Source organism: Entelurus aequoreus, linkage group LG10 (genome assembly GCF_033978785.1).
Source record: "Entelurus aequoreus isolate RoL-2023_Sb linkage group LG10, RoL_Eaeq_v1.1, whole genome shotgun sequence".
NCBI classification, from domain to species: domain Eukaryota; kingdom Metazoa; phylum Chordata; class Actinopteri; order Syngnathiformes; family Syngnathidae; genus Entelurus; species Entelurus aequoreus.
In genome coordinates, this window is record NC_084740.1 from 39,479,473 (window position 1) to 39,505,660 (window position 26,188).

Below are 26,188 nucleotides of genomic sequence, written 5' to 3' on the forward strand. Positions count from 1 at the left end.
TGAAAATATTATTATTAATTTAACACATAAACCTTAGGCTTACAGGCTGATTAGAAAAATAAATACTAAGCAGATATACTGCATGAAGAAGTCATAAATCATAAACTCGAACAACAGACGAAAAATAAATGGACATACAACAAGATGAAGAAGTTCCGGAAGGAATTGCCTGTGAATGCTCCAATGCTGAAGTTGAACTTCAAAATGACTAATTGTTGAAGTAGAGCACACAATTCCTGAACAGGCTGAATATTTTTAGGTTGGAACGGTTTGAATCAGATAAAAAATGTGGGAGTTGTGGAACTTTGAAAAATGTCCCATTCATTTCAATGGGAATTCCATGGAAATTTAGGAATTTCGGGAAAAGCGGGAATTAAAAAAAAAAAAAAGCCGTAAACTGGGTATAACACATGGCACACTGACAAAGCTTAACCTATTGTTACTATAACAATCTACAAGGTTAATGTAGGTTGCTTCTCTTTCTTCCCCTCCATTTTTCTGCATTCTTTCGTATCTCAAGTTATCATTACGTATATGTATTGTTGCATTTGAACAATTTTATTGTTGATAATAAAGGTAAAGTATTGGTATTGTTTATTATCAATAGCACTATTTCTATTGGTATTCATATTGCTCCATTTTTAGTGTAATAATGCTCATTGTCATTTCTGTATTTTTTTTTAAAATTTTCGCTAACTGCTTATTTGCTATTACTTTTACCATCATATTTGTACATGTCATATTTGCTGATGTTGCTCTGTTGTTGTTGTGTTTGCTGTTGTTGTTTTTGTCTCTCTGTCTAATCCCCCTCTTGTCCCCACAATTCCCCCCTCTGTCTTCCTTTTTCTCTCTTTCTATCCCCTCCTGCTCCGGCCCGGCTGCACCAAATGATAATATAAATACATTTAATAAAGTCAAAATACAAGTAAGGCAACAAGAGAAGTATCCTACACTTCTCTTTTGTAAAGTAAATCTGAACAGCCGATATGGGCATCTACATCTGCTATATGATTTGCCTGAGAAGCTCGGCAGGACATTTAAAAAAAAAAAAAAAGAAAAAAGAAAAAAAAAAAAAAAAAGCTAAAACATTTGAATGTTGTGAATGAGTTGGTGTTGGAATTTTTCAAATCGGTCGAGAAATGTTGAAGTAGTAACATTTTTAATTGACAAATAGAATTACGGAATTACGGGAAAACCAGGAATTTTTCCATTTTTTTGTCCTGATTAAAAGGAATGTTTTGACAGTGGAACGGTTAAAGGGGGTAAAAGAATAATGTGGAAGAAGTAGTCGATAGAAAAAAGGGTTTGAAAAAAACTGGAATTCTGGGAATTCCTGGAATTTTTTTGAACTTGGAAACATAATAGTTTGAATGTCCAGGATGAGTGGAATGTGTTGAAGGTGGAATGGTTTGAATCGGTTGAAAAATGTGGAAGTTGTGGAACTTTGAAAAATGTCCCATTCATTTCAATGGGAATTTCATGGAAATTTGGGAATTTCATGGAAATTTGGGAATTTCATGAAAAGTGGGAATAAATAAAAAAAAAGCTAAAACATTTGAATGTTGTGAATGAGTTGGTATTTTGAGTTGGTAAATCTTTAAAATTGGTCGAGAAATGTTGAAGTAGTAACATTTTTAATTGAGAAATAGTATTACGGCATTCCTGGAATTTTGGGAAAACCGGGAATTTTTCCAGTAAAAAAAAAAACATTGTTTTTTTGTCCTGATTAAGAGGAATGTTTTGACAGTGAAACGGTTGAAGTGGGTTGAAAAAAATGTGGAAGAAGTAGTCGACAGAAAAAAGGGTAAAAAAAGGGTTTGAAAAAACAGGAATTCTGGGAAATCCTGGACTTTTTTTGAACTTGGAAAAACAATAGTTTGAATTTCCAGAATGGTGAAATGTGTTGAGGTGGAATGGTTTGAATCGGTTGAAAAACGTGGAAATGGTGGAAGTTTGAAAAATGGCCAATTCATTTTGAATGGGACAAAATGTCCCGGAAAACCTGGAATTCTGGGAAATCTGTGAATTTTTGGAATTTGTCAAAGGGAAAGCCCGCGATTCCCGAATAGGCTGAACAGTTTGAAGTCGGAACGGTTTGAATTGGGTGAAAAATGTGGAAGGTAGAGCGCGCCAAAACCTGGAGAAGAAGAAGAAGAAGTAGAAGAATAAAATACCTTGTGTGTGAATGCTTTGGAGCATTCACACAATTATGTTGCGATAAAATTAATACATAAATAATGTATATGTTTCCTAGTAAACTGTCAAGAAAATCAAGGTGAAAATACACCTTCACCACTTTAGTCATAATTCTTGCGCTTAAGAAACTTCGCTATGACTTTAGCTCCAGGCTTCTTCTGTTTGTTTGACACTGTCGTTACTGCCACGAGTGGTGGAAAAGTGTATTACAGCTGAGAAACAGCGGTCCAACAATGGTTAAGAAACACTGCTTTAACCTACAAAACAAAGATGAACGCTGATTTTTTAAATAATATTATTATTGTTGTTATTATACTAACACTATTTGATAAAGACAGCCCTAATCTCTGTAACCTTTTGCCACAAACACCTACAAAGACTCTTCAATGTCTCAACAAATCAACTCTTGGGTTTTTTCTGACAACACCAACAACCTGTACACTTTCTAATAATGTGTTAATTAACTGTATACATGGCTGAATGAGCTGCAATGTCATGTTTTATGATGACAACCAGTTATTAGGTGAATAGGCGAGGGCGGACCTACGTCACTTCCGCCTACCAATCCCCTAGCAACCGGTCGCCATATTGAATTCGTTGAAAACAAACCAGCTCACAGCGAACACAGCATTGACAGAAAAAGCATTTAACAAGGTTTCACGGCATTTTAAACTGTTCTAAATGGCGTATGATTATGTAAATAGTCTTTCCAGTGAGGCTAGGTTAAGATACGAGTTGATTAAATGGCAACATGAAAATTATAGGGTTTATTGGTTTTTAAAAACCCAACTGTTAAGTGCAAATTTAAACGAAACCGGTTTTCGAAAATAGCTAGCTAGGCTATAGACTATATCAGGGGTCAGCAACGCGGTGCCCGCGGGCACCAGGTAGCCCGTAAGGACCAGAAGAGTAGCCCGCCGGCCTGTTCTAAAAATAGCTCAAATAGCAGCAATTACCAGTGAGCTGCCTCTATTTTTTTAATTTTATTTATTTACTAGCAAGCTGGTCTCGTTTTGCTCGACATTTTTAATTCTATGAGAGACAAAACTCAAATAGAATTTGAAAATCCAAGAAAATATTTTAAAGACTTGGTCTTCACTTGTTTAAATAAATTCATACATTTTTTTACATTGCTTCTTATTACTTTCAGAAAGACAATTTTAGAGAAAAAATACAACCTTAAAATTATTTTAGGATTTTTAAACACATATACCTTTTTACCTTTTAAATTCCTTCCTCTTCTTTCCTGACAATTTAAATCAATGTTCAAGTAAATTTATTTTTTTTATTGTAAAGAATAATAAATACATTTTAATTTAATTCTTCATTTTAGCTTCTGTTTTTTCAACGAAGAATATTTGTGAAATATTTCTTCAAACTTATTATGATTAAAATTCAAAAAAATTATTCTGGCAAATCTAGAAAATCTGTAGAATCAAATTTAAATCTTATTTCAAAGTATTTTGAATTTCTTTTAAAAATTTTGTCCTGGAAAATCTAGAAGAAATAATGATTTGTCTTTGTTAGAAATATAGCTTGGTCCAATTTGTTATATATTCTAACAAAGTGTAGATTGGATTTTAACATATTTAAAACATGTCATCAAAATTCTAAAATTAATCTTAATCAGGAAAAATTACAAATGATGTTCCATAAATTCTTTTTTTAAGTTTTTCTCTTCTTTTTTTCGGTTGAATTTTGAATTTTAAAGAGTCGAAATTGAAGATAAACTATGTTTCAAAATTTAATTGTCATTTTTTTCGTGTTTTCTCCTCTTTTAAACCGTTCAATTAAGTGTAAATATCATTAATTATTAATAATAACATAGAGTTAAGGGTAAATTGAGCAAATAGGCTATTTCTGGCAATTTATTTAAGTGTGTATCAAACTGGTAGCCCTTCGCATTAATCAGTACCCAAGAAGTAGCTCTTGGTTTCAAAAAGGTTGGTGACCCCTGGACTATATAGTATATACCGCATGTTATTTTTGTACAACAACAACTTCAGCTGTCAAACGTTATAAGGTACAAATTCAACAAGTACAACATTAGCACGGACGGTATAGCCAAGTTGTGGTTAAGAAGGTGGATTTTTGTTCCTTATATTTACCAGAAACGAAGTGATCCGAACACACGACCCGGGACTTTGGGGGACTCCAGTGAGAACCGTCCTCTTTTTCCCGGTGTAAAGCTGCGAGCCATTTGTCTCGTCTCTGTGGGCTTTTATCACGCTTTGGCAGAACAAAATACGACTTTTGTTTTCCCTGTTTCCGGTTGTGGTTAGCACAACCAAAAACAACACAGTTTTTCGGCATTTTGGAGGCAGAATGACGGGTTTAATCAGCGTAGGTCGACAGGTTAAAGAGTAATGGCAACGGTTTGTTTTCAACGCCAGTCTGGTTGCTATGGCTCGAAGAACCCGTATGTAGCTCAGTTGCCCGGATGTCGGCCCTCACCTATTGGTTAAATCATCCAACACCAGCTAGCTTAGCACAAACTTGAGTAAGTGTATGTTAATTAACTGTATACCTGGCTGAATAAGCTGCAATGTCATGTTGTATATGATAACTACTTATTAGGTGAATAGGTAAAATCATCCAACACTAGCTAGCTTAGCACAAACTTGAGTAAGTGTATGTTAATTAACTGTATACATGGCTGAATAAGCTGCAATGAAATGTTTTATATGATAACTAGTTATTAGGTGAATAGGTTGAATCATCCAACACTAGCTAGCTTAGCACAAACTTGAGTAAGTGTATGTTAATTAACTGTATACATGGTTGAATAAGCTGCAATGAAATGTTGTATATGATAACTAGTTATTAGGTGAATAGGTTAAATCATCCAACACTAGCTAGCTTAGCACAAACTTGAGTAAGTGTATGTTAATTAACTGTATACATGGTTGAATAAGCTGCAATGAAATGTTGTATATGATAACTAGTTATTAGGTGAATAGGTTGAATCATCCAACACTAGCTAGCTTAGCACAAACTTGAGTAAGTGTATGTTAATTAACTGTATACATGGTTGAATAAGCTGCAATGAAATGTATATGATAACTAGTTATTAGGTGAATAGGTTAAATCATCCAACACTAGCTAGCTTTGCACAAACTTGAGTAAGTGTATATTAATTAACTGTATACATGGCTGAATAAGCTGCAATGAAATGTTTTATATGATAACTAGTTATTAGGTGAATAGGTTGAATCATCCAACACTAGCTAGCTTAGCACAAACTTGAGTAAGTGTATGTTAATTAACTGTATACATGGTTGAATAAGCTGCAATGAAATGTTGTATATGATAACTAGTTATTAGGTGAATAGGTTAAATCATCCAACACTAGCTAGCTTAGCACAAACTTGAGTAAGTGTATGTTAATTAACTGTATACATGGCTGAATAAGCTGCAATGAAATGTTTTATATGATAACTAGTTATTAGGTGAATAGGTTGAATCATCCAACACTAGCTAGCTTAGCACAAACTTGAGTAAGTGTATGTTAATTAACTGTATACATGGTTGAATAAGCTGCAATGAAATGTTGTATATGATAACTAGTTATTAGGTGAATAGGTTAAATCATCCAACACTAGCTAGCTTAGCACAAACTTGAGTAAGTGTATGTTAATTAACTGTATACATGGCTGAATAAGCTGCAATGTCATGTTGTATATGATAACTAGTTATTAGGTGAATAGGTTAAATCAGGGGTCACCAACCTTTTTGAAACCAAGAGCTACTTCTTGGGTACTGATTAATGCGAAGGGCTACCAGTTTGATACACACTTAAATAAATTGCCAGAAATAGCCAATTTGCTCAATTTACCTTTAACTCTATGTTATTATTAATAATTAATTATATTTACACTTAATTGAACGGTTTAAAAGAGGAGCAAACACGAAAAAAATGACAATTAAATTTTGAAACATAGTTTATCTTCAATTTCCACTCTTTAAAATTCAAAATTCAACCGAAAAAAAGAAGAGAAAAACTAGCTAATTCGAATCTTTTTGAAAAAATTAAAAAATAATTTATGGAACATCATTAGTAATTTTTCCTGATTAAGATTAATTTTTTAATTTTGATGACATGTTTTAAATAGGCTAAAATCCAATCTACACTTTGTTAGAATATATAACAAATTGGACCAAGCTATATTTCTAACAAAGACAAATCATTATTTCTTCTAGATTTTCCAGAACAAAAATTTTAAAAGAAATTCAAAAGACTTTGAAATAAGATTTAAATTTGATTCTACAGATTTTCTAAATTTGCCAGAATAATTTTTTTGAATTTTAATCATAATAAGTTTGAAGAAATATTTCACAAATATTCTTCGTCGAAAAAACAGAAGCTAAAATGAAGAATTAAATTAAAATGTATTTATTATTCTTTACAATAAAAAAATTAATTTACTTGAACATTGATTTAAATTGTCAGGAAAGAAGAGGAAGGAATTTAAAAGGTAAAAAGGTATATGTGTTTAAAACTCCTAAAATCATTTTTAAGGTTGTATTTTTTCTCTAAAATTGTCTTTCTGAAAGTTATAAAAAGCAAATTAAAAATTTAATGAATTTATTTAAACAAGTGAAAACCAAGTCTTTAAAATATTTTCTTGGCTTTTCAAATTCTATTTGAGTTTTGTCTCTCTTAGAATTAAAAATGTTGAGCAAAGCGAGACCAGCTTGCTAGTAAATAAATACAATTTAAAAAATAGATGCAGCGCACCGGTAAGTGCTGCTATTTGAGCTATTTTTAGAACAGGCCAGCGGGCTACTCATCTGGTCCTTACGGGCTAACTGGTGCCCGCGGGCACCGCATTGGTGAGCCCTGGGTTAAATCATCCAACACTAGCTAGCTTAGCACAAACTTGAGTAAGTGTATGTTAATTAACTGTATACATGGCTGAATAAGCTGCAATGTCATGTTTTATATGATAACTAGTTATTAGGTGAATAGGTTAAATCATCCAACACTAGCTAGCTTAGCACAAACTTGAGCAAGTCAAGCTGTTATTTGGGTTAGCGTAGCGCAAACAGCTAGCAGTTGCCAACAAAATAAAACTGGGTGTGGTTTTTTTCCGCCTTCATTTAGAACAGGAAGTGTGCGACGAGGCTCTAGATTGTGTTGTGTTTTGAAGAACAATCGCACCATTAAGCGCAGGAAGTCACGCGGTCGTGGGAGAAGAAACGTCGACGTTGACGAAACCAGACAAAACAAATAATTAATAATGAAATTTGCCCTCCTGACTGAGCTTTGCATGTTTCCCCAGAATGCTCCTGTGGCGCTGCGGGACAGAAACGTGTTCAGCGATGGCGCGACACGGGTCGGTGAGTCAAACAAACGCAGCGCTCAGTCAATATTAGCTGTCGTGTCCTGACCAAACAGGTGTGGCAAGGATGATGTTTGAGAAAAGAAAGTGAAACAGTTTCAGCAAGACTCCTTTTGTTGTGTGTTCCCAGGAACCAATCACAATTTAGATCCCAATGGCCATTCACTGCAAAAAGTCAGTGTTCAAAAACAAGAAAAAAACATACAAAAATTAGGGGTATTTTACTTGAACTAAGCAAAATTATCTGCCAATAGAACAAGAACATTTGGCTTGTCAAGACTTTCCAAAACAAGTGAAATTAGCTAACCTCAATGAACCCAAAATACCTTAAAATAATTATATTCTCACTAATAACAAGTGCACTTTTCTTGGTAGAAATTTTTTTTTTGACCTTTTTGCTCAATATGTTGAAAATTTTTCTTAAATTAAGTAAATGCTAGTGCCATTATCTTGACATAATGATATGCGCTCGGCATCATGATTTTTTTTCATGCTTGAAATAAGAAATGATTACTTTAAAAAAGTAGTTTTATACTTGTGAGTGTTGATGACACAGCTTTGCAACCGTTGATATTCTAGTTTCAAGCATGTTTTACTCAATATAGGTCATCAAATCTCAGCTAGAAGCTGTAATATCTTACTGAGATCATTTAGGACAGGGGTGTCCAAAGTGCGGCCCGGGGGCCATTTGCGGCCCGCAGCTAATTGTTTACCGGCCCGCCACACATTCTGGAAATGCTATTGCAAAAATTAAAAAAACATTTAAAAAAGTGGAATGAGGTGAAATCCAACTAGAAAAAGTTGCAATGTTGACACAAAGCTACCATGCAGGCTTTTTTTTTTTGTCTATTTTTCTTTTTTCTTTTTTTGCCGTTGCTCCAAAAAAAAAAAAATCAATGTTATAATGACCTATTAAAAGCTCCAATTATTTGAAATATTTCACTTTAAAATGTTTTATGTGGGAAATATTGAATATATTGTGTGGTTGCCATACAAAAACATCAACGTTTTCTTTGACAAAAGAGCATAAAACAAACAAAATAATAGTTCAAACGTAAAATCGACAGATATATCTGAAGTTGAGCTCGTAACTTACGTGTTCAAAGTAAAAAAAACAACTAATAAAAATGTATCACTTTATGGGTGGGGCACTTTTTGGATCCCAAATATATTTAATGAGATTTTATTTATCTTTTCACTGTGATTACTTAAAAATAATAATGAATTAAAATCAATGGTGTCCTGCATTATTGATCTTTTTAAGGCTCTAATTACTTCACATCAAACATTGCTTTCTGAATGTTTTGGGCAGTGGGGGAAATACTGCATATTTCAGTTTTATTATAAAAAACTAAGTTGTCTTTGACAGAAAAGGCATTAAACCTTTTTGTTTTTTGAAGTTGACATACTGTACATATTTACTGTAAGCGTTATATAAATAAAAAAATAATAATTTGACTTGTTTTTAACATTTTAATGACTTAGACCCTTTATGGTCTCCGGGAGCCCTAAAGGTAAAAAACAAACAAAATCCATGTATTTTGTTATGGTTTGAAAATTTAAAATATCAAAATGGCCCCCGCTTGCTTTAATTTTTCTGTGTGCAGTTCTCAGTGGAAAAAGTTTGGACACCCCTTATTTAGGACCAAAACCCTTAAAACAAGTAAAACACTCTAACATAAAATCTGTTTAGTAAGAAGAATGATCTTATCAGACAGAAAATAAGCAAATATCCCCCTTATTTGAGATATTTAATCTTACTTAGATTTCAGTTTTTGCAGTGTTGTTAGCATGTTAAGCTGACTTTAGCACTAATGCTAATGTTTATGGTCATGTTCACTGCAAAAACTGAAATCTTAGTAAGATGAAATATCTCAAATAAGGGTGATATTTGCTAATTTTCTGTCTGATAAGAGCATTCTTCTCACTAAGCAGATTTTATGTTAGAGTGTTTTACTTGTTTTAAGTGTTTTGGTCCTAAATGATCTCAGTAAGATATTACAGCTTGTTGCTGAGATTTGATGACCTATATTGAGTAAAACATGCTTGAAACTAGAATATCAACTGTTGCAAAGCTGTGTCATCAACACTCACAAGTATAAAACTACTTTTTTAAAGTAATCATTTCTTATTTCAAGCATGAAAAAAAAACAATCACTTCTTTGACACAATTGTGTCTCATAATTAAAACAGATGACAGCCAAATGAACTTTGCGGTTTTATTTTCAATGAAACAATATAAAATACATACTCATAAAGTAGTACAGTTGGCACAGTACAGTAAACTGACAGTTAATATTTAAACATTTAATATTTCTAACAATTTTGAACAGAAAAGGTTCATGCACATTCAGAAGAATTCTTCAAAATTACAATTAGAAATTTTTTGGCGGGGGCCGGGCTGTATATATGCGCACTAATTGACTGAAAGAGCACGCACTTGGCGCGATGATGTCATGTTATCGATGGAAAAATGCATTTTTAGACAATATGATTTGCCTGAGCGGCTAGTAGACCCCGAGAGTAACAAGCGGTTGCCTTGTTGAATTTCCATTAAGAACAATAAATTAGTTTTTAGTATAAGTTTGCTGGTTTCAAGAAATGTAATGCCGAGCGCATATCATTATGTCAAGATAATGGCACTAGCATTTACTTCATTTAAGAATATTTTTAACATATTGAGCAAAAAGGTCTCTTTTTTTTTTCTACCAAGAAAAGTGCACTTGTTATTAGTGAGAATATACTCATTTTAAGGTATTTTTGGGTTCATCGAGGTTAGCTAATTTGACTTGTTTTGGAAAGTCTTGACAAGCCAAATGTTCTTGTTCTATTGGCAGATAATTTTGCTTAGTTCAAGTAAAATACCCCTCTTTTTTTTTCTTTTTTTCTTGTGTTTGAACACTGACTTTTTGCAGTGTTGACGTCGACGCCAAACTAGCAGCAAACACTACAGCAGTGTTGGAATAAACAGAGGTCAGTGTTGTTGTTGCTAACCATACGCTGTGTGCACGTTGGACAGATTTTGTCCTGGCGTGGGAGGAGCCTAATGACCCAGACAAGGAGACGACAGCCATTAACCCCGCCCACAGCAAGTGGAGGGAAACCTTCCTGAACAAACTGAAATACTCGGGACTCCTGCTGGAGAAGGTGAGGGAAACAAACTGTTCAAAAGTGATGTGTGGTCCTCACCAATCTGTGTTAACCAGAGGTGGGTCGAGTAGTGTTGTGTCCGACCGGTCTTTCTCTCAGGGAATAAAACACACTGGTCAATCCCAAATTCTTTCGGATGACATACAGTCGCGATCAAAAGTTTACATACACTTGTAAAGAACATAATGTCATGGCTGTTTTGAATTTCCAATATCTTAGGTCTTATATTTGTCCATGTGATGTCCAAGCTTTAGTAAATTATTGTAATATTGCTATTCTGTCTTGGTGGTCCTTCTTACCCAACATATATGTCATCCGAAAGAACTTGGGATTGATCAGTGTAGCCAAAATGAGTTTTTTTTTAGTGTAGAATACCGTTACTTTAGAGCAGGGGTGTTCACACTCTTTCTACTGAGGGTTGCACAATGAAAAGTGAAAGCATGCGGGGGCCATTTTGATATTTTTCCTTTTCAAAACCAATACAAGATTTATTGTAATCATTAGGGTTCCCCTCATTTTTACTCAATGTTAGGACCAAAAAGATTTAGTCATTAAAGTGTTAAAAACAAGTCAGATATATTTTTTTTTTACTTTCAATGCTAAAATATCCATGGATTAACTTTAGATCCATCCGTTGACATAAAGTTGTAACAATAATATGATGTGTTATGCCCTTTTTTGTCAAGGAAAACCCAGTTTTTTTATGGCAAAAATATAAAATATACAATATTTTCCCCACAAAAACATTCAAAGTGGAATTATTGATGTGAAGTAATCAGACCCTTAAATTGGTAAATAATTCATAACATATTCATTATTGTTTATTTTAGATATTGACAGTTTAAAACAAAATCAAACTAAAGGTCTCATGGATCCAAAAGGCCCCCACTCATTAAAAGTGTTAAAAATAAGTCATATAAACACATGTGTGCATAAAACGTTAGCATATCAGCATGCCAATTTTAGCATGTTATATTGGGAACATTTGCAAGATGGCGAAAAGTATCAAAATCCAAATATTTTAGGTTTAAATAAGTCAAATTGGCAAAAATGTTAGCATGCTAATGTTAGCATGATAATATAGGAAAAGTTAGCATACTTTTAAGATGGCTACGAGTATCAAAAGCCATGATTTTTAGGTTTAAACAAATACAATTTGCTAAAATTCTAGCATAAAATGTTAGCATGCTAACATTAGCGTGATAACTTATGAAAAAAACAAATAAGATTAGCTAAAATGCTAATATAAAACATTAGCATTCTAACATTAGGGTGATAACATGGGAAAAGTTAGCATACTTCAAAGGTGGCGCCAAGTACAAAAGCCATGATTTTTATGTTTAAACAAATAAAATTAGCTAAGATGTTAGCATGCTAAAATTAGCATGCTAACATAGAAAAAAATAAAGATCAGCTAAAATGTTAGTATAAACGATCATCGTGCTAACATTAGCAGTATACCAGAAAAAGTTAGCATACGTCTAAGATGGCGCCAAGTATCAAAGCCATGATTTTTATGTTTAAACAAATAAAATTAGCTAAGATTTTAGCATGCTAACATAGAAAAAAATAAAGATCAGCTAAAATTTTAGTATAAACGATCATCGTGCTAACATTAGCAGTATACCAGAAAAAGTTAGCATACTTCTAAGATGGCGCCAAGTATCAAAAGCCATGATTTTTGGGTTCAAACAAATCCAATTAGCAAAAATACTAGCAAAAAATAACAAATCAATGGAACAAAGTTAAATACCGTATTTTTCGGAGTATAAGTCGCTCTGGAGTATAAGTCGCACCGGCCAAAAATGCATAATAAAGAAGGAAAAAACATATATAAGTCGCACTGGAGTAGAAGTCACATTTTTTGGGGAAATTTATTTGATAAAAGCCAACACCAAGAATAGACATTTGAAAGGCAATTTAAAATAAATAAAGAATAGTGAACAACAGGCTGAATAAGTGTACGTTATATGAGGCATAAATAACCAACTGAGAACGTGTGTGGTATGTTAACGTAACATATTATGGTAAGAGTCATTCAAATAACTATAACATATAGAACATGCTATACGTTTACCAAACAATCTGTCCCTCCTAATCGCTAAATCCCATGAAATCTTATACGTCTAGTCTCTTACGTGAATGAGCTCAATAATATTATTTGATATTTTATGCTAATGTGTTAATCGTTTCACACATAAGTCGCTCCTGAGTATAAGTCGCACCCCCGGCCAAACTATGAATAAAATTGTGACTTATAGTCCGAAAAATACGGTACTCAAGTAAAAGTAAAAAGTATGTTAAATTAAAACAACTCTGACAATTGAAACAAAAAAAGTTACTTAGTAAATGCAGCGCGTTACTACCCACCTCTGATGCTAACGTTACCATGTATGACCACAACAAACCTGTCCTTGTCCAGAGGGACATGGTCCAGCCCAAGACCAGGACCTTTTTTGTCCTCCTGAGTGCGCCCTGGAGCGTCCTTTGTTACTACGCCGAGGAGATCAGCCTGCGAGTTCCCCTGCAGGTATAAGCCCTGACAGGTAAGGCTTTCGGGGGTCTTCTCACGTGTCCCCCCTCCCGCAGGTGGTCAACGCTTCCTACACCAACTGGTCCGCCCAGTTGTTCAAGTCCCTGTCGGCCCCCAACCCTCTGATGCAGGATGTCCCCAATCCTCCGCCGGACTTCTACACTTGCCAGTTCAGGAACAACAAGCTTGAGAGGTTCTACGGCGCAAACACTTTATTAGCAGAGTCCGGAAGAGGTTCTAAGAGAGTCCGAGTACAAACGGCCTGTGTGTGTTGCAGGTTCCTGGGGAGCAAGGACAGAGACACGTTCTTCAAGACCACTCAAAGACATCAAGTGGTCAGTCACCGCCGTATTGTTCTTCCCCAGTCACCGAAGTTTGGGCTGACAAGTCGGAAGCATCCTGATTGTCTTCAGGATGCTTCAGTCAGCAGGCGGATGTGACTCCGCCTCCTCGGCAAACACACACATTGATGGCGCTCACACGCCATTTCGAGCCACATTTAACACGCCGTGTCATTTTGTAAATAGTGCTTGCTCCTTTTACCAACAGGACCCATAACAATATTCAGAAATTTGGGGGGGAATTTTTCCCATCATTCACAATCCTTACGTACAAACCCCGTTTCCATATGAGTTGGAAAATTGTGTTAGATGTAAATATAAACGGAATACAATGACTTGCAAATCATTTTCAACCCATATTCAATTGAATGCACTACAAAGACAAGATATTTGATGTTCAAACTCATAAACTTTATTTTTTTTTTTGCAAATAATAATTAACTTAGAATTTCATGGCTGCAACACGTGCCAAAGTAGTTGGGAAAGGGCATGTTCACCACTGTGTTACATGGCCTTTCCTTTTAACAACACTCAGTAAACGTTTGGGAACTGAGGAGACACATTTTTGAAGCTTCTCAGGTGGAATTCTTTCCCATTCTTGCTTGCTGTGCACCTTAAGTTGTTCAACAGTCCGGGGGTCTCCCTTGTGCTATTTTAGGCTTCATAATGCGCCACACATTTTCAGTGGGAGACAGGTCTGGACTACAGGCAGGCCAGTCTAGTACCCGCACTCTTTTACTATGAAGCCACGCTGTTGTAACACGTGGCTCGGCATAGTCTTGCTGAAATAAGCAGGGGCGTCCATGATAACGTTGCTTGGATGGCAACATATGTTGCTCCAAAACCTGTATGTACCTTTCAGCATTAATGGTGCCTTCACAGATGTGTAAGTTACCCATGCCTTGGGCACTAATACACCCCCATACCATCACACATGCTGCCTTTTCAACTTTGCGCCTATAACAGTCCAGATGGTTCTTTTCCTCTTTTGTCCATAGGACACGACGTCTACATTTTCCCAAAAACAATTTGAAATGTGGACTCGTCAGACCACAGAACACTTTTCCACTTTGTATCAGTCCATCATAGATGAGCTCAGGCCCAGCGAAGCCGGCGGCGTTTCTGGGTGTTGTTGATAAATGACTTTGGCTTTGCATAGTAGTGTTGTAACTTGCACTTACAGATGTAGCGACCAACTGTAGTTACTGACAGTGGTTTTCTGAAGTGTTCCTGAGCCCATGTGGTGATATCCTTTACACACTGATTTCTCTTTTTGATGCAGGACTGCCTGAGGGATCCAAGGTCTGTAAAATCATCGCTTACGTGCAGTGATTTCTCCAGATTATCTGAACTTTTTGATGATATTACGGACCATAGATGGTGAAATTCCTAAATTCCTTGCAATAGCTCGTTAAGAAATGTTGTTCTTAAACTGTTGGAAAATTTGCTCATGCATTTGTTCACAAAGTGGCGACCCTCGCCCCATCCTTGTTTGTGAATGACTGAGCATTTCATGGAAGCTGCTTTTATACCCAATCATGGCACCCACCTGTTCCCAATTAGCCTGTTCACCTGTGGGATGTTCCAAATAAGTGTTGGATGAGCATTCCTCAACTTTCTCAGTCTTTTTTGCCACTTGTGCCAGCTTTTCTGAAACATGTTGCAGGCATCAAATTCCAAATAAGCTAATATTTGCAAAAAATAACAAAGTTTTCCAATTTACTTAAATGAAGTAAATGCTAGTGCCATTATCTTGACATAATGATATGCGCTCGGCATCATGATTTATTTTTTCATGCTTGAAATAAGAAATTATTACTTTAAAAAAGTAGTTTTATTCTTGTGAGTGTTGATGACACAGCTTTGCAACAGTTGATATTCTAGTTTCAAGCATGTTTTACCCAATATAGGTCATCAAATCTCAGCAACAAGCTGTAATATCTTACTGAGATACTTTAGGACCAAAACCCTTAAAACAAGTAAAACACTCTAACATAAAATCTGCTTAGTGAGAAGAATTATCTTATCAGACAGAAAATAAGCAAATATCACCCTTATTTGAGATATTTCATCTTACTTAGATTTCAGTTTTTGCAGTGCACCCTTGCTCCTGATGGGTCCTGGTTAGCGCCTTGCATGGCAGCGCCTGCCATCAGTGTGTGAATGTGTGTGTGAATGTGGAAATAGTGTCAAAGCGCTTTGAGTTCCTTAAAAAAAAAAGGTAGAAAAGCGCTATACAAGTATAACCCATTTACCATTTACCATTTACAAGCTATTGAGTGTGTTTACATTGGAGTTCCCAGGGACCCTTTTGTCCCCCATGGACTCCCTTTTATAATGGCCATATTCCAAATATACTGTTAACCTGCTATTTTATCATACTTTTTTTCAATAAAAAACAAATGAATCCAAATATTTCCCACATGCAAATCCTATTAGTTGTAATTCGATCCTTCAACCACTAGCTGGCACCAGAGTAGCACAGAGTATCACACGCATAGTTGCTTTGAAAAAGGAAAAACCTGCCATAACAACCAATTTGCAATAAAAATAATGTTGATGGCATAAGAGTAGTTTGTGTTTTTGACATAAAAAGGGTTTCTTTCACCAAAAGGGCATTAACTATTAAAAAAAGAAAAACTTCATATCGACTTTATAGATCTTTAGATTTAAGAGTTAAATGTAAAAATATATTTTAAGATTTATAGACTTAGACCCTCTCGGGTTCCCGGGACCTTTACCATTCACCGTATTTGGGGGATCCTTATGGGTTAACCTGTGGAGTACTGGGTGATAGAGGTGGCTAAAAACACTCAACACTTGCTTATTTTTTAGTTTTCCGACTGCTTACCAGGTCCTACCTATATGTACCCTCGTGATTTATAATGCAGAGCTGCGGTAGCTTAAGTGAATCCATCCATCCATCTTCTTCCGCTTATCCGAGGTCGGGTCGCGGGGGCAGCATCCTAAACAGGGAAGCCCAGACTTTCCTCTCCCCAGCCACTTCGTCCAGCTCTTCCCGGGGGATCCCGAGGCGTTCCCAGGCCAGCCGGGAGACATAGTCTCCCCAACGTGTCCTGGGTCTTCCCCGTGGCGTGCGGGTCGCATCAGCTCTCACTGGATCGGTTCGCAGCCGAGTGTGAAGCGACTGGATTGAGAATCAGTACCTCCAAGTCCAAGTCTATGGTTCTTGCCCGGAAAAAGGTGGAGTGCCATCTCCGGGTTGGGGAGGAGACCCTGCCCCAAGTGGAGGAGTTCAAGTACCTAGGAGTCTTGTTCACGAGTGAGGGAAGAGTGGATCGTGAGATCGACAGGCGGATCGATGCGGCGTCTTCAGTAATGCGGACGCTGTATCGATCCGTTGTGGTGAAGAAGGAGCTGAGCCGGAAGGCAAAGCTCTCAATTTACCGGTTGATCTACGTTCCCATCCTCACCTATGGTCATGAGCTTTGGGTTATGATCGAAAGGACAAGATCACGGGTACAAGCGGCCGAAATTAGTTTCCTCCGCCGGGTGGCGGGGATCTCCCTTAGAGATAGGGTGAGAAGCTCTGCCATCCGGGGGGAGCTCAAAGTAAAGCCGCTGCTCCTCCACATGGAGAGGAGCCGCATGAGGTGGTTTGGGCATCTGGTCAGCTTAAGTGAATAGGTGCCCTAAATCATTGGCTGGGTAAAAAATATCGATAGCCGTATCATTTGTCCAGAATCTTACGGTACTTCTGTATTGACCCAGTTAGAAACCCGTTTTCTCACTTCCTGTCAATGAGAAAGGACGCAAAGAAAAAAGCTCCGCTTCTGCTACCGGAGTTTTTGTTAAGTCTGAAGATTTTGACCACTGATTTGACCACTGATTTGCGATCACAGCCACAGGAGAGTCACCTGGCATCTTCGATCTGATTTTGGTCAGTTGAGAGGCACTGATACGCTGAAATAAGGCGAGTGGAAGAGCCGTTAGCCGCAAGCCAAAGGCGCCTCCCGCAGTTCAAAGCGGTTGCCTAGCAACCAAAAGTTACGGCGAGTTTACAGCTGTTTTAAAGTGATCCCGACGTCGCAGAGTGATATAAGTTGACAGGCTGACACCTCAAATTGATCTCTGAACGGCGCAAGGTACGAAATTGTTGAAAAAACAAGTTAAAAGTGCCGCAAGTCGCTAAAGAAGTAACTGCCCTTAAGACATAAGAGGCGCTGACGTCAGTGACTGCCGCGATGCCAAAAGTTAAAGGATTGACTGGAAAGACTGATTTGAAGCTGGGCACAGGACATGATGGGATTCAAGAAGGGATACTACAAAAAATGCTCCAGGAATTTAAAGAAGAAATGTTAGAAAAATTGGAAGAATTGATGGATGGATGGAAAGAGGATATGAAAGAAATGAAAGAAGAAATTAAAGAAATGAAAAAAGAGAACAACTCCAGAAATAATGAAGCCACTGAAATGAGCAAACAAATGAAGATCCTTCAAGAAGACAACAACATGCTGAGGAATATCATAGATGAAATGGATCAGGATAAACGAATGAATGATATCATTGTGACAGGGCACCGAATTAAACCAAGATCCTATGCGAAAGCTGTGAATAATGAAGGTGAACCAGATGAAATGGATATGATCTCAGCAGAACAGCAAGTGGTCAACTTTCTGCAATCAAAAGAAATTGAAATTGACATTAATACCATCGAAACATTCATCCCACTGAACGGAAGAAACAACAACGCCACTCCAGTCGTGCTTGTGAAACTCGTAAACAGAAAATCTAAAATGGCATTGCTGAGACAGGGAAAGAAGCTGAAGGGAACAAATGTGTACATGAATGAGCATCTCACAAAACGTAATGCTGGAATCGCCAAGAAAGCACGCGACTTGAGAAGGCAGGGAAAAATCCAGGGAACTTGGAGCGCCAACTGTAAAATCTACATCAAGCTGAATGGAGGTCCAGAAGCAAGAGTAATTGTTGTCCATGACATCAAGGACCTGGACAATTTTTAAAGTTTACACAGCTACCACAACAACGATGATAATGGACTCTGAAAGAAAACAAGCACCTAAATTCAGCATCGGCACTATTATGTTCCAAGGGACGACTAAACAAGAGGACCTAGATTCAGGATTGCATCCACCTACACTTATAGAGATTATTGAAACAACACCAAAGTTTGTTGAACAAGAAAATATGGAACTAAAAAATTTCTGCAACAAAGATCACAAAAATCAGGATATGGAAAATGATATAGATCCAGATACAAATGTTTTCTCCCAAATCAGTAATAGTTGTTTTTATTATACAGATGATCAATATAATAGCAACATTGAATGTGATAACAAATTGTCAATTATTCATTTTAATAGTAGAAGCTTGTATGCAAATTACAACAACATTAAGAACTTTTTGGAACACATCAACGAACCCTTCAAAGTGATTGCTGTCACAGAAACATGGATTGATGATAAAAAAGGAATAGATTTTGATCTGGAGGGATATGAACTAAACTACATCAACAGAACCAACAAAAATGGAGGAGGAGTAGCTGTGTACGTGATGAAGAACCTGAACTACAAAGTGGTAAAAAACATGTCATTTGCCATAGATAATATCTTAGAATGTATAACCATTGAAATATGTCAGGAAAAAAGCAAAAACATATTCATCAGTTGTATATATAGATCACCTAAATCAAGTATAGAAACATTTGAAGAATGGATCAAGGCAACTTACATGGACAATGGTCAAAGAATAATGTTCTTATGTGGTGACTTTAATATTGACTTATTGAACCCCAACAAGCAAAAGTCTATTGATGACTTCATTGATACAATGTACAGCATCAGTCTATATCCTAAAATCACAAAGCCAAGCAGAATCACAGCACACTGTGCCACGCTTATTGATAATATTTTTACCAATGATTTTGATAATAACACTACAAGTGGTCTACTTATAAGCGACGTTAGTGATCATCTGCCAGTTTTTACAATATATGATGGAAACTACAAGAAGAACATGGAAGACAAAAGGACATTTCGAAGACTATGCACAGAGAAGAGGATGACTGCTTTCAAAATTGAGCTACAAAAGCAAGATTGGGACAATGTGTACAATGAAAAAGAGGTTGATGAAGCATATGAACATTTCTTAAACAAGTTCATAATACTTTATGACAAACATTGTCCATGGATACAACTCAGTAACAAGCAGAGAAAGAATAATCAACCATGGATGACAAAAGGATTAAAAAATGCTTGTAAGAAGAAGAATACACTATATAGAACATTTATAGCACAAAGAACTATGGAGGCAGAAATTAAGTACAAAAAGTATAAAAACAAGTTAACAGAAATACTACGATCATGTAGAAAAGAATATTACAGTGAATTATTGGACAGGAACAAAAATAATATGAGAGCAACATGGGGCATCCTCAATAGCATTATTAAAAATGGAACTAAGAGGGACTACCCTCGATACTTCTTAGATGAAAATAAAAAAAATGACAACATAAAGGAAGTAGTTGAAAGCTTCAATAATTATTTTGTAAATATTGGACCAAAATTGGAAGAAAGGATTCCAGACCCAGTTCCAATTGAGGACTATAATGATACCATAGAGCGAAATCCCAACTCCATGTTCCTCAGTAATGTGACACAGGAGGAAATAGTTACAATCGTGAAAAAATGTAAATCTAAGACTTCAACTGATTGTAACGGAATTGATATGGAAACGATAAAAAAGGTTATTGAAGAGATCTCAGGACCATTAATGTATATTGGTAACCTATCATTTCAAACAGGTACATTTCCAAACAAAATGAAAATAGCTAAAGTTGCACCAATTTATAAGACTGGAGACAAACATCAATTTACAAATTATAGACCTGTTTCTCTACTTCCACAATTTTCTAAAATCATTGAAAAACTGTTCAATAACAGATTAGAAAGTTTCATAAATAAAAATAGAATACTCGAAGAGAACCAATATGGATATAGAGCTAATGTTTCAACTTCAATGGCTTTAATTGAAATTACAGAAGAAATTACCAATGCAATAGACAGTAAAAAATGTGCGGCAGCGGTTTTTATGGATCTAACTAAAGCATTTGACACAATTAATCACAATATTTTAATAAAAAAACTAGAACGATATGGCATCAGAGGGTTAGTCTTAAACTGGATAAGAAGTTATCTAACGAACAGGAAACAATACGTGAAGCTAGGCGAACACACGTCTACAACGCTAAATATATCCTGTGGTGTACCTCAGGGATCAATACTAGGACCTAAATTATTCAATCTCTATATAAATGACATTTGTAAAGTTACAAAAGATTTAAAGTTAGTATTATTTGCGGATGATACAACAGCGTTTTGTTCAGGAGAGAACACACAGGAGATAATACAAATAATAACAGAAGAAATTAACAAATTAAAAAGATGGTTTGACAAAAACAGACTATCGTTGAATCTTAGTAAAACTAAAATAATGCTATTTGGTAACAGTAGAAGAGAAAGTCAAACACAAATACAAATAGACGGAATAGAAATTGAAAGAGTAAACGAAACCAAATTTCTAGGTATAATGATTGATGATAAATTGAACTGGAAATCTCACGTAAAAAATATACAACATAAAGTTGCAAGAAACACGTCAATAATGAATAAAGCAAAACATGTTCTAGACCAAAAATCACTTCATATTCTCTACTGCTCACTAGTGTTACCATATCTGAGTTACTGTGTAGAAATATGGGGAAATAATTACAAAAGTACACTTCATTCATTAACGGTGTTACAAAAAAGATCAGTTAGAATAATACATAATGTTGGATATAGAGAACATACAAACCCTTTATTTATTGAATCAAAAATACTGAAATTCCACGACATAGTGAATTTGCAAACAGCTAAAATTATGCACAAAGCAAACTATAACCTGCTACCCAAGAATATACAACAATTCTTCTCAACAAAAGAGGAGAAATATAATCTTAGAGAAAAACGTAATTTAAAACATTTGTTTGCACGTACAACACTTAAGACCTTCAGTATATCAGTATGTGGAATTAAATTATGGAATGGATTAAGCAAAGCAATCAAACAATGTACTAATATGATCCACTTCAAGAAACTCTTCAAACTTAAAGTGTTTACAAAGTACAAAGAAGAAGAACCATGACAAACATTCTCAATTTATTTCATCCATCCATTCATTCATTCTTAAAGTAATCTTATTTATCTCATCATATGAAATATGACTTACTTCACCAATTATTATTATTAAATTCTTACTATTATTTATTTATTTATTTTTATTTGATTACTTATGGAGTTTATTGTGAAAAAATTGTGAACAGGAAGTGAACAAAAAGTTTTGCAACTGTTATGTAAAGAAAAGGGGTAGGATTAAATAAGCTCTGCTTCTTCCTACTCCTTTTCGAACATGTTGAAAAGAAACTGGAAATTGTGATGTATCATGTTGTATGCTTGCATGTTCGAAATAAACTCAAACTCAACTCAACTCAACTCAACTCAAACCATACTAAAGAATACCATTACCATACCATACATATCCCATTGGGAGCATATTTCGGAAAGAAAATGCGAAATGACCGAAATGACTGAAAGTTTGAGGTTTAATCGTGCATGGACTAAAGTTTAAGGTCAGATTTTGTTGGATCTCCTACAATTTTTATTGTTTTTGTATTTTTGGGTCACCCTGTACCTTGATGTACGAACAGAACCACGACACAATTCAAGCTAAAGCGCACTTCCTGACTTGGCCAGGCTTAACACCAGAAGCATAGCAGTTAGCTTTGCTGTGTGTCTTCCAGCTCTACGAGATCCTGGCTAGGACGCCGTATGGCTCCATGTCTAAGGGCGAGGTGGGAATCGACCGGCTGCTGAGCGAGCAGGTCTTCACATCCGCCTACCCGTTGCACGAGGTCAGCTTCCGACCTGTAAGAATATCGTGAACCCTTTAAGCGGACGGGTCTTTTATAAACCATGTGGCTCCGATAGGGTGAATTCCAGGTGCCGAGCTGGCCGGTGGCCCCCGAGTCTCTGGTTCTCAGACAAATCCTGTATGGATACTGGGCGCAGTGGTCCTGCTGGAGACGATACCAACCTCTGGACCACATCAGGGAGTACTTTGGAGAGAAGATAGCTCTTTATTTTGCATGGCTTGGTAATCAGAACAAGTCACAGTGACACATTGTTTCTACGACCGTTTCTTTGGTAACCGTTTCTTGGTGACAAACTTTAACCGTACATTTCATGGTGACTAACCGCAGGGTTCTACACGGGCTGGTTGGTGCCGGCCTCACTCGTTGGGACTTTAGTCTTCCTGGCAGGTTTTTGGCTTATGACCACTGACATTCCAGCGTGAGTAGACACCTTTGTATCCCACGATCCGGCCCACCTTGTTGACCTAAAGTGTGTGTGGGTCTGTGCAGGCAAGAGTTGTGTAACAGTGGCAACAGTTTCATCATGTGTCCACTCTGTAACATCTGCTCCTTCTGGAACTACTCCAGCATCTGCGTCACATACAAGGTTTCGTCTGTACATCTGGCTGTCCCACGGTCTAAACCCCTGACTGACCCACCGTCTGTCTGTAGGCGGGGATTCTGTTTGATAACGGAGGGACAGTTTTTCTCAGCGTCTTCATGTCCTTGTGGGCTGTCACCTTTTTGGAGTACTGGAAGAGAACATGTTCATCTTTGTCCCACCGCTGGGACTGCTCGGATTTCCAGGACATCGAGGTACCGGAACCACACCCAGATAACACATTGTCAAGAAGAACTTTGACCTCTACTATCTCGCCTTTCTCTCACAGGAGCGACCTCGCCCCGAGTTCGCAACCTTGGCACCGATGACCATGAGGAACCCACTGACCGGTGCAGAGGAACCATACTTCCCTGAAAAGACACGGTTTAACCGCGTGTTAACCGGCTCTATGATTATGATCATCATGGTGGGTCCGCTGACTTCTCAGGTCTGTGACTCTTTGGGACCTGGTGCTGCACAGTTTGTGAGGTTTTTCTGTGTGCAGGTGGTTGTGGTCCTGATGTTCCTTATCGCCATCATCCTGTATCGCTCCATCCTGAGCATTGTCATCTCCAAGTCCAGCTACCGTTTCTTAATCTTCTCTGTGAGCTCGACCTTATGCACACTCGCACATACCAAGCTCAAGGCGGGCGAGGTTTTTTGCCATTACATAGTAGACTTGTTGTTAATTTAAATGAGGAGTGGTAAAAAGCGATGATGTTCTAAGACGCTTCCCTGTGGAACTCCACACCCCTTTTTTTATGACTTTCTGTCTTTTTCCAGGCAGGCAGGATTGCCAGTCTCACAGGATCTGTGTTGAATCTGCTAGTCATCCTCATCTTGTCCCGAGTGTACATTTCACTCGCCCACATCCTGACCCGCTGGGGTGAGTCACACCTTCCTCCAACTTTCAGCTCCATCACTCATGTTTGGTGGGCCACCTTTGGCCTTTTGGAAATAAACATTAGATGAATGTGGAAAAAGATATAGCGGAACCCGCTTAAGTCGGTCTCGTTTATGTCGACAACTCGTCTGTCGCCCAACACTTCCAGTCTCAAAGTCAGGGGTCCCCAAACTACGGCCCGCCAGCGTCCAAAATCAGGCCCACGGGAAGTCCCAAGTATAAAAAAAATAAAATAAAATTCATGTTTTATTTTTATTTTATTTTGTTTTTATTTTTTATTTTTCTTATCTACTTTGTACCGCTTGCTACTCACGGTGTCTCCTACGCTCAGGCAAATCATATTGTCTAAAAATGCATTTTGTCTTTGATAACGTGACATCATCGCGCGCGCAGAAAAGTGCGCTATATACAGTTTATCTAATATATATATATATGTATGTGTATATATATATATATATATATATATATACATATATATATATATATATATATATATATATATATATATATAATATATATATAATATATATATATATCTATATAATATTTATATATATAATATACTGTATATATATATATATAAATGATAAATGATAAATGGGTTATACTTGTATAGCGCTTTTCTACCTTCAAGGTACTCAAAGCGCTTTGACAATATTTATATAATATTTATATATACAATATACTGTATATAAATATAAATAAATATATATATCTAATATATATATATATATAGATATACATATACTGTGTGTGTATATATATATATATATATATATACATATACTGTGTGTATATATATATATATATATATATATATATATATATATATATATATATATATTTATATTTATTTATATATATATATATATATATATATATATATATATATATATATATATATATATATATATATATATATATATATATATATATACAGCCCGGCCCCCGGCCAAATTGTTTTAACCCAATGCGGCCCCCGAGTCAAAAAGTTTGGGGACCCCTGCTCTAATTCCTTAAAGGGGACCTATGATGATTGTAATCTACATCTACCCTTAGGGATATACCAAATACGGTGAATGTTAAGGGTCCCTGGGGCCCGACAGATGATAAATCTAAAAGTCTTAAAGGGGAACTGCACTTTTTTGGGATTTTTGCCTATCGTTCACAATCATTATGAGAGACAAGAACACACGTCTTTTTTTTGTAGGATTTTAGATGATAAAAAAAAAAAGGAAAAATACGGCTAATAGGAGTCACCTTCAAAGTCCTCTAAAACAACTTCAAAACCCTCCATCAACGTTTTATATACACACTGCAAGTCGCCACACCTAGTAATCATTGGTACTTTAACTATATAATGTAGTAACAGACACCTTCATAACAATATGCAATATGTACAATATACACACTGCAAGTAGGGCTGCAACTAACAACTAATATGATAATCGATTAATCTGTCGATTATTACTTCGATTAATAATCGGATAAAAGAGACAAACTACATTTCTATCCTTTCCAGTATTTTATTGAAAAAAAACAGCATACTGGCACCATATGCAGGTTGAATAAGTGTACGTTATATGAGGCATAAATAACCAACTGAGAAGGTGCCTGGTATGTTAACGTAACATATTATGGTAAGAGTCATTCAAATAACTATAACATATAGAACATGCTATACGTTTACCAAACAATCTGTCACTCCTAATCGCTAAATCCCATGAAATCTTGTACGTCTAGTCTCTTACGTGAATGAGCTAAATAATATTATTTGATATTTCACGCTAATGTGTTAATCATTTCACACATAAGTCGCTCCCGAGTATAAGTCGCACCCCCGGCCAAACTATGAAAAAAACTGTGACTTATAGTCTGAAAAATACTGTATGCATTATGCTGTTGTATCTCACATTCTATATTGTGTTTTGGAAAAAGGTTGTCATAAACGTTACTTAATTCATAAAAAAATAATACAAAAGAAAACACATTTTTATGCATATGTACATTTATTCAGTTATAAACATTCATTGACTTTCTTCCTTCCTTCATGGATCTAAACTTTACCACTTCCGGTATTTTTTCCTATATTTTTATTGTAATATTTTCAGAATGTGTTTGTTCTATTTTTGGCCCAAGTAAGACAAAGAAAACAATCTGAAGTTGTCTTTATTTTGTAGTTTTAATGC

The 26,188-nt window shown here is 36.1% G+C and overlaps 1 protein-coding gene across 2 annotated transcripts in view; it reads left to right on the forward strand.

Annotated features, from left to right (window-relative positions):
* The window catches only part of ano7 (anoctamin 7), a 47,123-nt gene that overhangs the window by 7,846 nt on the left and 13,089 nt on the right, over window positions 1–26,188 (forward strand). The window contains exons 3-15 of one of the 2 annotated variants that reach the window (XM_062060834.1): window positions 7,479–7,536; window positions 10,558–10,685; window positions 13,111–13,218; window positions 13,278–13,414; window positions 13,499–13,556; window positions 22,384–22,494; window positions 22,571–22,736; window positions 22,843–22,933; window positions 23,005–23,101; window positions 23,167–23,310; window positions 23,385–23,543; window positions 23,601–23,699; window positions 23,879–23,981. In XM_062060834.1, the coding sequence (XP_061916818.1) occupies window positions 7,479–7,536; window positions 10,558–10,685; window positions 13,111–13,218; window positions 13,278–13,414; window positions 13,499–13,556; window positions 22,384–22,494; window positions 22,571–22,736; window positions 22,843–22,933; window positions 23,005–23,101; window positions 23,167–23,310; window positions 23,385–23,543; window positions 23,601–23,699; window positions 23,879–23,981 (1,459 nt within the window). The remainder of the gene's footprint in view (window positions 1–7,478; window positions 7,537–10,557; window positions 10,686–13,110; window positions 13,219–13,277; window positions 13,415–13,498; window positions 13,557–22,383; window positions 22,495–22,570; window positions 22,737–22,842; window positions 22,934–23,004; window positions 23,102–23,166; window positions 23,311–23,384; window positions 23,544–23,600; window positions 23,700–23,878; window positions 23,982–26,188) is intronic. The other variant, XM_062060835.1, reaches the window with a different exon arrangement.